The following is a 13,907-nucleotide window of genomic DNA, read 5'->3' on the forward strand; positions in this document are numbered from 1 at the left end:
TGGGGGGGGGGGTGCTTAAAGAAAGGGCAAAAGCAGTAGATAGGCAAAGGGAGGCTGTTTTCAGACTCTGACATAAAATGCTTAGTAGGAAAAGAGTAAAAATGAGGTAAGGCCTGCTAAAATGCCGCAGAAGTCAGTCAGACTAGTTGAAGATAGGTGAGAGAGCACTTGGAGAGCAGCTGTTCCCTGAGCCAGGCTGGGTGTGTGGCAGCGCTCGTTACTGGTGTGTTGTTAATCATGTACAGCTTGTACCAGTAACAGTAACAGTGCATAGCAGGGCTGAAGGCCAAGTAGATCAATTTATCATATGACCTTTGGGAGACAGAAGTCTTTGCCTGCTTTGCATCCGATGAACTGGTTCTTCCCTTTTCTGCCCCGAGGTCCTGACCCTTGTTCTCCGGCACTGGTGAAGGAGACGGCTGCAGCTTGCCCTCTGTGTGTGACCTGACTGCTCAATTTTCTTGATCTTGATTTAATTCAGTAATTTATTGGTCTTCCTGAAGTCATGCTAATTAAAGTTTTCGTTATGGGGACTTCATCCCAGATATGGGTGACGGCTTCCCCGACTTTCTTATGTGACTTATAGTTGAAAATGTGAGAAACAAACTGACTTAGTGTAGTGAAATCACATCAATTTTTGGTGTGCTACAGGAGAAGCAGAGGGGCACAGTTCCAAGGCACGAGCTGGGGGATGTACAGGGGGCTCAGTGTGTCTGTTAATGTGTGGTGAGACTCACGGACATTCTCCAGTGATGGTGCAACAGCTGAGCTCTCCGTCTGTGGGTGAAGAGGATGGTCCTGCATGTTCTCTGGGAGGATGCTCATTCAGAGCACGTTCACCTGCACTGCATGTCCCTTGATGACTGCATGGGAATGGTCTTTGCTGGTCATGGCGAGCTGGTGCCCCTCCTGAGCCTTCCCCAGGCTCCCTGGGCTGTAAACAAGCAGCACTGCCCTCTCTGTGTGCTCAGCTATATGGCGCGGATAATATTTATCCACTTGCTGTGAAGCAATTGAGTGTCCGTTGTCCTCTGGGAAGATGTCCCTGACCTGGTGCCCATGTCTCTGGCTGTGGAGCGAACCACTGGTGGGCAGGACTGGGTGCTGCTTTGAGGCAGCTTTGGGAGTGTTGGGCAGCATGGGTCCCAGCATGGCAGGGACAAGCAGGGGTCTCTGAGGTATGCTTGGGAGCGGGGTCAGAGGCACTGAGTGAGTGACGAAGCCCCCAAAGGCTGCTGAAGGAGGCTGTTTCTCCAGACTCCATGCAGGGAGCTTGAACTGGTGTAATCACCCAGTTACTGTTGGCAATGCATTTCCAGAGAAAGGCTGTAATTCCTGATTCGCTTATCTTTTCCCACTGGTGCCTGAGACAAGGACTTGCCCTGCCAGGTTCTGTTCCCCTTGCATGGCTGGAAACAGCGTGTTTTCATGCAGGGGGCACATGCTGCCTGAGCCCTGCAGCTGGGCGAGTGCAGGGACTGAGGGCTCAGTGATGCCTGTGGGTTCGGGGCTGTGCCTGAAGGCAGAACCACATGCAACCACTTCTTCCCAGCACACTGCCAGGCAATGAATGCTGCCAGTCCTGCACTGAACATCCCAGGCAGTCCCACGTTTGCATCTCTGGCGGGAAGCCTGGCTTGTGGCTCAGCTCTGGCATAGAGGTGGGAGCCACCAGCACCCAGACCTCTGGTTTCAGCAGGAGCTGGACACCTGAGTGTCTGCTGTGGTTGCTTAGAGGTGCTGCTCCCTGCAGCAGTGGCCAAGGCTTCCCACCAGATGTGGCCAACCCAGGGACATCTTGGCTGTGGCACTGGATGTGTTCAGCGCTGGGGATGATGAGGAGCTCTGGGTTCCTGTAATGTGGCTCTTTCAGCACCTGCAGCACAGGGGTCTCTGCCCTGGGGCAGGCCCTTTCCCTCTGGGCTCCCCCCTTAAGTATCAGCCAGCCAGCCACCAACCTGATGGGCTGACACCAATTACATGTGGGATAATAGGAGTGTAATTACCCCATTTTTGCTGCTTAATTAGCTTCCCAGATTTGAAGTGCTGTGTCTACTGGAATCTGCAAGCCAAAGGACTTGGAGCATGTTTGTAAATGTATGGGGAACTGGACATGATAAGAGTAATTGTGCAAGAGCTTTAAGTGCTCTCCCTCTAGGAATAGTAATTTTATGACATGACCTTCACTGAGATCAAAAATTAGGTGCTGACTGAGGTGCCAGCCACAGAATGGTGTCACACTCACACTGGTTTCCTGTCCCGCACAGAGATGGGCTTTTGGTTAAGGCGTGCTCTCATACACTGAAGTTACGGAAACCTGGTTAGTGCAGATAGTGGTAGCCACCGATTGCCTCCTGTCCTTAGTTCGGTAAGTCTACAAGCATTCCTTGGGAGAAAACTTCTTTCCCACACAAGAAAACAGCAATGTGGAGTAAGCTGTGTTTTCAGAGTGACAGTGGCCTTTCCAAAGCCAACAAGGTCTAAGGGATTGCTTCACTTTACAAAGTAATGATTAGCACAACAGCTATAAGGAATTCTAATCAATTTACATAGGCATTAAAGTGCACTGTTGAGAAAGATGGTATTTTTCTTTCAAACACATGCAATTAAATATTTCTCCCCATTGCAATCTCCTCTAGGCATAGTTAGTGCCTCCCCCCAGCACCCTGCTCCCACCATGTGCCGGGTTCCTTGGGGGAGCATCTGCAGCACTGAGAAGTCCGTTCCTATAAAACACAGATCATGGCATGCAGAGAAGCTGCTCAGTGACTCAAGTCTCCGAAGAGGCATCTTCCTCCACGTGGCAGCAGCAGTTGAAGATGCTGTAGTGTGGGAACCATTCTGCTCCCAGGGAACGGTTCCCCATCCTGCCCTGGAACAGGATGATGTTCCACCGGTATGAAGGGGCAGTACGGGGCTAGCAGTGTGTGCCCATGGCCTTGGGTTATTGGTTAATCAATAGAAATTATTCTTAGAAGTTTAAAAGAAATGTTGTTATCTACCAATGTTTGCCATCCCTGGGGGCATTTAAAAGATGTGTAGATGTGGTGCTTAGGGACATGGTTTAGTGGTGGGCTTGGCAGTGCTGCGTTAATGGTTGGGCTTGGTGATCTTAAAGCCCTTTTCCAACCTAAACGATTCTATGATTCTGTGTTTAACAGCTAAAAAAATGAAGCTAGTGTTCTAACCCAGACCAGTAAATAGGAAAACATATTTAATGCTCAGGGACATGAAGGTAAAATAAACGAGGTGAAGGAAGTTTTGTGCTGAGCATAAAATCGGAGGTTTGATTCAATTATTCTTAACACACTGCTTAGGTCCCACAGAAACCTGTGCACAGGGGCTCTTAAACCTATTCTAATTGAAGCAAAAATCAGCAGAGTGGAAAGTGTCCTGGCTCTTCAAGAGATGTCAAAAGTATATAACATGGTAGACACCTGGGGGTTTGGAAAACAGTGACAGCTACAAGCTGACCTTTGGCGAATTTAATCTGCAAATGGATTCCTGCTTAGGACAGCTAATGCTTTTAGTTACTGTAAAGGCTTGTTCCTGGATTTTAAAAAGCTGAGAATAAATGGATTTCATGATGCAGCTCCTATGCACATTGCATAACAAACAGGTGGCTTGTGGATGTATTTAAATGATACGGTGTATTGAAAAACTCTGCAGGACTTATGAATACATAATTATAATTCATGCACAATGAGAATAATAATTTTTCTGGTTAATAAAGGCAAAAGGACTTGGCACCCGTTAAAATGGAAATACACTGAAGATGGAGCCTGCTGAAAAGAAAGGGAAGGAGGCTGCTGATTTGTCTTTATGTTTCTTAAATAATATTCACAAGCATTGCAGAGGCTTGTTACTCAGCCGGGCATTGCCTTTTTGGCTGAGGTTTGCCATCTGAGATCTGAAGGCAGGATGCAATACGGTAACGTTTGCTTATTACAACTCTGTCTTTATTTTACTTTTCTGGAGTTGGGATTGTTCAAGATAGATTGCTCCCATGCCTTACGTGACGTATGCAAGTGCACACCTGCAGGAAAACGCACATTGTAGACAGAAGCAATCTCATTCCTGGGTGTAGTGTTTTGGGTTGGTTTTAACCTTTTTCCTTTCTTCTTATTTCTCCCTTTCCCTGCGTGAGGTCTGCACCCTTCCCTTCCCTTTGGTGTCAGGAGGCTACAAGCATGGAGGTGTCAGTTGGCTTGTCCACAGCCAGCAGCAGTTCTGAGTCTTGCTGTGCCATGTTCGGGTCCGCTCCCCTGCACTGTAGTGTCTACAAGGAGCTACCGGCAATGCAAATGTTTTTAAAGCATAACGTTACTGTGGTGACTCTGGCCTGCAAGAGAGCTTTGGTAACTGCATCTTTGTGCTTTGCCGTGAAGCCGTGGCCAGCTCCTGTGCCTTGCTACAGTGGGTAAATTCAGACTAACTTGTGGATCTTGCACACTGCAACTGAGAGCAGTGTCAGCCACAAATACAGTGTGTTTGCTTAACTCAGGCATGTGGCTGGTGATTATTGCAAGGAACTCACATTCCAGAATAATTCAGTGAGGGCTTTGGGAATGGAGACTTCAGGCTCATGCCTGTCTGATGAATGCTTCTGGCTTGTCACATCAGTAATCCCTGTATTAATGAGTGGCCTGTGATGTGATGTTGCTGACTGACAAATCCTTGAAGTTATATATGCATATGAGTAAGTGCCAGAGTTCTCCAAGGTACACTTCAACAATGCCTTATATCAACCTCCATGTGACAGCATGTCAGAAAGTGTCCTGGGGAGGCAGGCAGCGGAGAGCCTGGGGATCCACCTTTCTCACAAGGTCACGACATGGGCCAGAAGGAGCCTTCCCTCTCATCTGAGGGGATCCATATGCTCCTCCAAAAGGCATGCAGCAGTGCAGTGGTGGCGTGGAGTGCCCAATCCACAAGATGTGCATAGCGGATGGACTGGAGTCCTTGAGCCTTCTTGCTCAGAGATGCTATCTACCATATGTCCCCTGACAAAAGCTGCTCCCAAGGAGGCAGTGCGATCTCAGCAGAACAATAATGTAGGCTGTAAAATCTTGCACCTTCTCAATGAGATACTAATTATGATACTACAGTTTGGAGGGGAAATTGAGCTGCAGTGCACCACTGTATTTGCAATGTTACCCAGCATCTTTGTCCGTTCCCTCTGCATTCCTTATTTTCCCTCCGCTCCCAGTAACAATAATGCTCCCCACTGATGTGCCGCTGGGCTATCAAGAACGCTCCTGTGCCGTGGCAGAGCTGTGCTGTGGAGTCGGAGGAACCTGCCCCCCACGAATTTCTTCTCTGTGTCTGCCAGTGGCTCAGTTAGTGCAGAGGCGTATTTCTTCCTGACCTGTATCAAGACAGAAAACGCTCACAGGGAGCAATTGTTGCCGGCAGCGTGTGCCAGGTGACATGTCCAGAATCCAGCCATCCCTTTCAGAGGTGTGCTCTCAGGAGCGCTCCCTTCTCCCGCAGCCCCTGTGCTCGTGGCTCTTCCCCCGCTGCCACCGACCCCCGCACCTGCACTGACCTTCACAGCCACAAACGACCGAGCATCCCTGCCCCCTCCCGTAGCCGGGGCGGGTCGAGCCGAGCCTGGGCAAGGCACCCGTGGGCACCCGCCTCCTTACCACCGCTGGCACGGCTGCCCCCACGGCACCCCTGTCCCGGGAACCCCGGCATCTACCTGCTGTAGGTCCTTCTCTGCCAAAAAAGGGCCTCGTGTTGGACCCTGGCTGTGTTGTTTGGGGCGGGCAAGTCAGGGAGCAGCACTCCTTCGGGAAGGAGCTTCCCCCCGGGACAGGAGCGTCCCCCGGACAAGAGCATCCCGAGGCATGGGCAGCGCCGCGCTGCGCCCGCCCGGGACGCGCCGTGCCCGACAGGATGGGCGCCGCGCCGCGCCGTGCCAAGCCTCGCCTCGCCGGTCAGTGCTGTGCCGTGGCGTGCCGAGCCGAGTCCAGCCCAGCCGTGCCGTGCCGTGCCGTATGGGAGGAGCCAGCGGGCTCCGCCGCCCCTGCGCCCCCCCCCCCTCCACCGCCGCCGCATTTCGCGGCCGGCCGCCGCGGAGCAGGGCGCGGGGGGGATGATGGATCCGCGGCTGCGGCTGCTGAAGCCCCGCGCCCGCCAGCCCGCCGTCAATGGAGGAGGACGTTGAGACCCGCAAGATCAGCAGCAGTTTCCTGCGAGACCACAGCTATGCCACTGAAGGTGAGCGCGTCCCGCGGGCGGGGGCGGCCCCGGCCCGCCTGCAGCAGGTGGGGCCACCCCGCGGCCCCCGGCCGCCGCCCCCGCCGCTCCCCGCCGCTCCCCGCGACCCTCGGGGCCGCCGCTGGAGCCAGGGGCCGGGGCACCGCGCCGGGCCGTGCCGGGCAGCCCCGCGGCGGCGGGTACCAGCGGCGGTGCCGGCGGGTCCGTGCGGGCTGCGCCGTGCGGCTCACCGGCCCCGGTGACTCAGCAGCGCCGGACCCGCCGGGCTCCCCCCGCCTTCCCGCCGGGCTGCGCTCCCCCGAGCCGGGCTCGCGGGGCTCCGAGCCCTCGCACGCCGGAGCCAGCCGGGATGGGCCCCCGGTGCGCTGCAGGGGCCGCGGCCGCTGCCGAGCCGGGGTATCGGGAACCGCCCCGGAGCCCCGCGCCTCTCCCTGGGCAACCGAGCGGGTCGGGGCTGAGCCCCGCCTTCCCCGCCCGGGCAGCCCCCGCGCCTTCGCCCCGGCGCGGGGCTGCTCCCACGCCTGGGGCGGCCGGCGGGAGCGGGGGGGGCCCGGGCCCCTCCGCCAGCCCCTTCCCCGCCGGAGCGGAGCCCCCCGGGCAGGGCTGAGCGCTGCCGGGGGCTGTCAGGCTCACGGAGCCGGAGGGATGCGGGCGGCCGGGGTTTCAAAATACGCTTCACGGGGTTATGACTGCGTTAGCGGGTTCCGCAGGCAGCCTGTCACCGGAGCTGGGTTCGTCAGGTTAGGAAACACGGCGGATGCTAATGCAATTCTTGTTACAGAAATTAAATAGTTGTCTCGGGGCTATTTTCCTACAAGCCTCTGCAGGAAGGAATACGTATTCTGACTTGCGTGTTGCAGAGGCGAAGAGATGCCAAAACTGTTAGACACGGATAATGTCATCGCCGCGGCCGAGCGTATGGGTGGCTCTGAGCGCGACTTCCCATAGCGCCGGGAGCGGAGGGGCCAGGGGGCCGGGCCCGGCCCGGCTGGGGCGATGCGCCGCGGCCCGCACATTGCGCCGCCGCCGGGAGACGGGAGGCGGCCCCCGCCGGGGGGGCGAGGGAGGGACCGGGCCAGAGCTGCGGCTCCGCTGCTGCCCTTCCCCACAGCCGGGGAGCGTTGGCTTCACACCGGCTCCCTCACGGCATCTTCTGCTCCCTCGCTTTGGGAGGGAAATGTAGCTGCTGTAAAGCAAAACCAACCCCCCCCGCCATCCCCATCCCTCCCAGCAGCACTGACCCCTCACGTGAAACTTCAAAAACCAGACCTCACACTGGAACGGGCTTATTAATAGCTTAATTAGGAGCTGAAGAGGCTTTCCTCTACTGTTTTATTCTCCTAAGGCTCTAGAGGAAGCCGACATAGGACCAGCCTTTGGGAATTTTATGACCACAGCACATGGCTAAGGGAGGGTTCATCTAGCGGGAAAATCTTTGGCTTAATACAGTAATGGAAAGCTTTGTGTACCTTGGCGAGCCACAGAAAATGATCATACGCAATTTCACGCAGCTTGTGTGGAGCTGAACCGAAGTGCCTGGGCGCTGGCAGCCTGCAGAGCAGGGGAGGGGATGCTCGGGGCAGCCCGTGCCCTGCACTCCCTTCGGGGTGCCCTGTGCTGTGGGCTGGGTGGCAGGTGGCTACACCGAGGCCATGCTGGCCTCCCCACAGCCCGTTTGCTGCACAGCGGTGGAGGGACATGCCTGCTGGGAGGGATGGAGCGAGCCGGTGCTTCCAGGAAGGTGGTGTGGCCAGGATGGGGCTAAGCTCCTGCACTTCCCAGCCATCCAGCTCACATCTCCTTGTGCTGTGGTCTGGGGAAGGGTGAATTTGCCGTTGCTGTGTTATAAAAGGCAGCTGGAGCAGCCAGCAAATCAAAAATGGGACTGCAGCTGCCCTGTTGTGACCTGCTGAGAACTGTTTTCCTGCTCGGGAAGGATGGAGGGCTGGGGTGAGCCTGCAGTGATTTCATCCCATGACACTGGGAGGTCTGGGGATTTTCCAACCCAAGGTCTTAGTGATAAAATCCAGCCTGTCTAGTAATCCATGGTGAATTTCCCCAAGTTGTATGCTGGTGTTTTCAGGAGAGCCTTGTGCATCATACTGGGGAACTATAGCAAACCTCTCCATAGGAATGAAATAGCCAGGAGTGTGTGTGCAGCAGGTTCATGGAGCTGGGGTGGTCCTGGAGGAGGTCCCTGATGGTGCTTAATGGCTGCGCATCAGCTGGGAGTTTCTCTGCACCTCGTGCTGTTTAGGAATTCTGATTCCTCGTGTGGTTGTTCTGCTAGAAGAGGGCTGAATGCGCTTCAAAACGGTAGATCATGCTACTGTGGAAAAAAAATCAAGGAAGGTAATTCAGTTTCAATTTTTCAACATGTGAAAGCAGCATATGCCTAAAATGATGTGGCTAGTAACCCGTCTTCTGTTTAAAAACCCCACAAACCTTCCAAATTGTGTTCAGAAGGTGAAGGCTTGCTTTGGAAACGAAGGTGTCTCTGGTGTGTCAACTGAGGGAACAAACCAGGTTATGTAATTCGGTTTAGTGAAGTGTTGTTGTCACTTTAATAGGTCTGGTATTTTTATGCAAATGTAGGGTGAGGATGGTATTTCAAAAGCACACACTTGAATGCCTTGTTCTTGTGTGGTGCTCAGAAGTACTGCTAATGAAGGAAACACAGCCATTGTGCTAATTCCACTTTAGTTGCCAAGGAATATTAAGTTGCTGAGATGCAGTGCACATCCCCGGAGCTGATGTGGCAGGGTTCGCCCCAGCACGGTGCGCTGGTGCCAGGGTGATGCCAGCCAGGTTGTTTGCCAACCCAGACCTCGCAGTACTGCCCTGGAATGGCAGGTCTCGCATGAAAAATGTTCAGAAAATATGCTTGGTTTGTTCTGCTGCATAAATCAGTCTTCATTCACAATTCTGCTGAGCGCCCAGCCAAAAGTAGGACAAATTGAGACTATTTGAATACAAACAAACCGTTTGAGTATCTTCCACTTTTAGACAGGCTTGCTAAAGATGTTGAAGGACCCCCCTCCCCCCAAAGCTGGCCCATTTCCAGTAGCTTGACCCAAAACGCCCATCCCCTGAAGTCTTCAAGCTGTGTGTCACCTTTTTTGTGTAGCATTGCTGTCCGCCTGGCAAGTTGCTGAGTCCTCTTGCTGGCTTACAGTTGGAGGAGGAATGGCATGAACGCCCCTTTCAGCGTTCCCTGCCCTGATGAGGGCAACAGTCACAGCCAAGCCCGTGTGCTCAGCCGGTTTGGGTGGGACAGGAGCAGTGGCCACCATGCTCAGCCCAGCGGGACAACACCTAACCAACGAGGGTGTTCATGTCCGTAGACACCCTGTTGCAGGCCAGGGTCTTCGATGGAGGAGGGGTGCTGAGCGCCGTGTCAGCCTGGGGGAGGTGGGTCTCTCTGGGAACAGGGGGTGTGAGAGCAGGGCTGGCCTGCGGCCATGGCCAGCCTGGCACTGCCCCTACGCCACACACGAGTGCAGCTGGGAGTGCAGCCCCTGTGTATGTCTCCCCTCGGGTGCCTGGGTCAGGGGGCTTCTCCTCTCCAGCTCTGTTCCGGCCCTCTCCTGATGCTGCAGGATGTCCTGGGCTCTGGTGTGGAGGGTTTGGACCTGCCATAGACATGGCTGGGTGACCCTTTGGCATGGAAACGTGTCCCTTCCCGCTGGTTCGGTACAGCAGGCATGGAAATCTTACGGGGTGTGATGGATGCCCTGTGCCCCAGGCATCATCGGACTGCTCCGGGAGGGTTCTCTCCCACCCCTGCCCCGTGGCAAGCACCGGGAAGAGTCTCTGGGTGGAGTGTGTGAGGTTTCAGGGTGTGCATTCGGGGGGTACATGTGCAAATGCCCCCAGGCCCAGTGATGGCTGTAGGTGATGTGGGTGCTGCCCTGGGACCTGCAGTTCCCAGCAGCACACCTGGAGGAGGAGCGGTGGCCTCACCTGGGGCTGCCTGGGGAGGTGGCCCATGGCCAGGTGGTTGTGCTGTTGGAGGAGGACCCTTGGTAGGACCCTTATCCCACAGCCATGGTGTGAGCCCGCTGTGGAGCCAGCCGTGTCCTGGGGCCATCCCGGCCCCCTGCAGAGGGACATCCCTGTCTCCCAATGGCTCTGCCAAGGCAATGTCTGCCTGGCAGGCGTGGGGCATAGCAGACTGGGGCTGCACGAACCTGAGGACTCGCCAAGCCCCAGAGCAGGAAGGCCATGGCACCCTGTGGCCACTCAGCTGTACCCCACACCCCTTTTCCTGGGCACTGGTTGATGCCCCGGTGAGTTTTTGATCTCCTTGAGGAGTGTTTCCCAAACTGAATAATTTCGCTGTTGAGAAATCTGTCCTTAAGCCTTCATTTCCTTTTCCTAGATTAATCTTGTTACTTCCAGCTGTAACCCACTTACCCCTCTCAGTCATTCCCATACTTCCTTTATCCCTGCCTTGCTGCTGTGCCATGGGAAGGAGCCCGACGCCGGTCCCCCTCCACCGCCCTGACACCAAGAATGTGGCCTCGTGAGTGTGCCCACTGGCACCTCAGCAGGGCCTTTGGGTACCCCAGAGCTGTGGGATGCGTAAGCAGTCTCCATGTCCAGCAGAGGACAAGTTCAGGCTCTTCTGTTCTGTTTTGGGGAGAGAGAAGCAATCTGTGCAATTAAAACCTTACCCTGGGTAGCTGGGTGCACACCTGTTCCCCAGGGGCCTTCCCATCCTTCTCTCCCTCTGCTTGTCTGGGCTGAAGAGCACCACAGCCCTTCTGTCACCAAAACTGGGAATAACCCCAGCGCAGTGTGGAGAATCAGGCACTCCTTTATTGCAGTGCTGGATGCACGGGGGATTGTTGCACCTAATGTGTATATAAATATTGCACTGCAATAAAGGAGTGCCTGCTTCTCCACACTATGCTGCTGTTAAGGAGTTTTCTTATTCCCGATTTTGGTGACACTTCCAGGCTTTCTGCAGGGAGCACATTCCTGACTTGTCCTTACACAGGCAGAGTTTCAGAAAAAGCCAGGGGCTGCACCTAACCTACAGCCTTGGTTGTGCAGTACTGGGTCCCTAAAAGCTTTTTCATTTTCTGGGTCAGTTTGCTAAGAGCTCTCTGTGGCAGCTACAGTGACTTTTTTTTTTTTTTTTTTAAATCTATGTGTAGTCCCCAGAAAAGCACAAAGTGAGGTGTTTTCTCCCAGTGCTGGGTTCAGGGTGAGAGCTCTTGTGTATTTTGTTGTTGTGAATGCTGTGAGTTGCTGTTTGGGGATCATCTGGATTGGGATTTAATTAATCCGGGAACTTCCTTGAAGTTATTGTTTCATCACTTAAGTACTTTGATTACAAAACACAGTCCCATCCTTTACACTTTTTATTTGTATAGATGTACTATGTTTAGAGATCCCTTCCTCTCCCTGAGCCTGAGCTCCAGCCGGGTCGGAAGGACGCACAGACATGCCTGCTGTCTAATCCGGAGATCACTGGGAGGAGAGCAGTGTAACCCAGCTGTTCGTAGTGCACTGCGTAAAAGCCAACTTGGGGTTACTTAAATCCACCAATTAATGAGAGAATAGATGCGCCTGGGGACTCTGTAATCTAGGGATTACTGAGAGGACCGGGAACAGGTAATGATGCGACTCTGACCCCCTGCAGATGGGCCGTGAGAGTGAGTCAGTGATGATGGCATCCGCGGGGTCGCACCTATCTGCAGGGGATGGGGCTCAGCATCTCCCCCTCCCCATCTCTGTCAAGGACCGTTTCGGGAGCTGTTCCCTCTCTGATGCTGGGGAAAGCCAGGTTGCTCCCAGCAGGCATCAACAGCAATGTGGGCTGGTCTGTGCTTAAAGCCCAGCGTTGCCCACGTCCCTGTTGCTGTAGGGGTCTGTCTGCTCTGGGGACCAGCTGCATCAGGTCAAAACCCAGCCACCAGTCCTTCCCTCAAGCCTGCAGCCCTGGGGCACACGGTGGGCGCTCGCATGGTGAGTCTCAGCGTGCCAGCAGAGGACAGCCCCATCCTCAGGTTTCCAAGTGGGACTGTGGGACTCAGTGAAGTGGTGGTGGAGGCCCCAGGGGTAACACAACAGGGTTCCCCATGACCATTCTGCCCCGTCCCCTCTGTGCCTACCTCACTTTTGTGCCTGCCCTTGGCCTTGCTTGCTCCTCAGCCAGCTCCTGCAGTGATGTCCAGTCTTTGTAGACCACTGTGTCTCATCAGGGGCTCATTGGGCAGTTGGAGTGATCTCCCTGGGTCAGAGCAACCTTGCTGCACTTGTGCTGCAGCCGCGAGGAAGCTGGCAGGTGATGCAAAGCGGTTTGTGCTGTCCTGCAGCCATTGGCATGTGCGTGGGGCTGCGTGTTGTGGCAGGGCTCTGCCTTGGGCCACGTGGGCAGAGGCGCAGGGAGCTCTGGCAGGGAAACTGCTGAAGGTCTGGGGGAGCAGCAGTTCTGTGAAGGGGAGCACACTCGGGAAACTTTCCCAGGGGTTAGTTGACCCTTGTGATCTTCCAGCATCTGCAAGAGGAGCCTGGACAAGGTCATGAAAGATGTCAAGGTTTACTAAAGGCAAGAGGGACTGCTTCTGCCTCAGGAGACCCCCGAGCTGGGCGTTGTTAGAGGGTGGGAGAATTTAAGTGCAAACACGTTAGTGGTTGCCCTGCTTGTGTGCATCTCCTGTTTGCTGGAGATGGGATACTGGGCTGAATGTGTTCTGGGTTTGATCCAGTATAGCCTTGCTCCTGGGCAGGGTTCTTGTGGTGGGTCACTTGTGTGAACAAGACTCTGCAGGGCTCTGCTAGACCCCTAACAACTCCTCCCCAAAGTGCTGGCAAGATCCTGGGAAGTCAGTAAGCAGCAGAGCTTAATGGTAAACGCCATGGCAGACCAGGTCATCATCAGCTGCCCTAAACTCTGGGAGTCAGGGCAGAGGCACAGCCCTGCCAGCGGGCTCGGTGGTGGTCAGCTGTGGGAATAAAGGTTGTGGAAGAGATCCTTTGAGAATGTAAGTCCCAGCTGCTGGGGTTGCTGGAAGTGCCACTGGTGTGGACTGGGGACTCCGGTAACCGCTGTGTGAGGTGTGCTGGCTCGCGCAGAGGTGAGGCCCGCAGAGCCACGCACACATAGCAGAGCCGAGGTGTGTTGATGTGGCAGGATGCTGATCAAGCAGGTTAAAAATAGCAGCTGCTTCCTCCCCACTCCTCCCGATCTCGGCTGTGCGGCTGCAACCGGGAGCTGGAATCGCTTATGCCGATGTGCTGAGCAGGCACAAAGCCCCAGTTGCAGTCGGGGCCAGCACGGAGCTCGGGTACCGCAGGGTGCACGCCAGGCAGTGCCATGCAGGCGCCTGCCACCACGGGGCTGGAGTGGGCATCTGGGGTGCCCAGCGATAGTGCTGCATGGCAGGTCTGTCTGCAGCTGGTGGGTAAACACCAAAACACCACTGACTTCTCATCTTGGCATCTCTGCCTAGTGCTGCCATGGCTCCCGGATACCTGGCAGCCCTGTATGGCGGCACCTGAGCTCCTTGTGGCCCTCCCGAAGTCCCCAGGAGTTGGAGGACTGGTGACTGCCCTGCCCTGGGTCTGGGGAGCTGGGGCAGAGCAAACCTGGGAGCAGCCCGGCCTTGCCCCAGTGCTCTGGGAAGGGTGAGTTGCAACCACAGCCGTCCTGCCCCTGCGCCTGGGCATTG

The 13,907-nt window shown here is 55.2% G+C and overlaps 1 protein-coding gene across 3 annotated transcripts in view; it reads left to right on the top strand.

Annotated features, from left to right (window-relative positions):
* The window catches only part of PPP2R2B (protein phosphatase 2 regulatory subunit Bbeta), a 101,787-nt gene that overhangs the window by 26,862 nt on the left and 61,018 nt on the right, over positions 1–13,907 (top strand). The window contains exon 1 of one of the 3 annotated variants that reach the window (XM_080400645.1): positions 6,039–6,225. The exons of the other annotated variants lie outside the window; for them this stretch is intronic. Coding sequence (XP_080256771.1) covers positions 6,156–6,225 — 70 coding nt within the window. The 5' untranslated portion in view covers positions 6,039–6,155. Of the gene's footprint in view, positions 1–6,038; positions 6,226–13,907 lie in introns of those variants that run through there. 3 annotated transcript variants of the gene reach the window in all.

Source organism: Falco punctatus (assembly GCF_963210335.1).
Source record: "Falco punctatus genome assembly, chromosome: 8".
Taxonomy (NCBI): Eukaryota; Metazoa; Chordata; class Aves; order Falconiformes; family Falconidae; genus Falco; species Falco punctatus.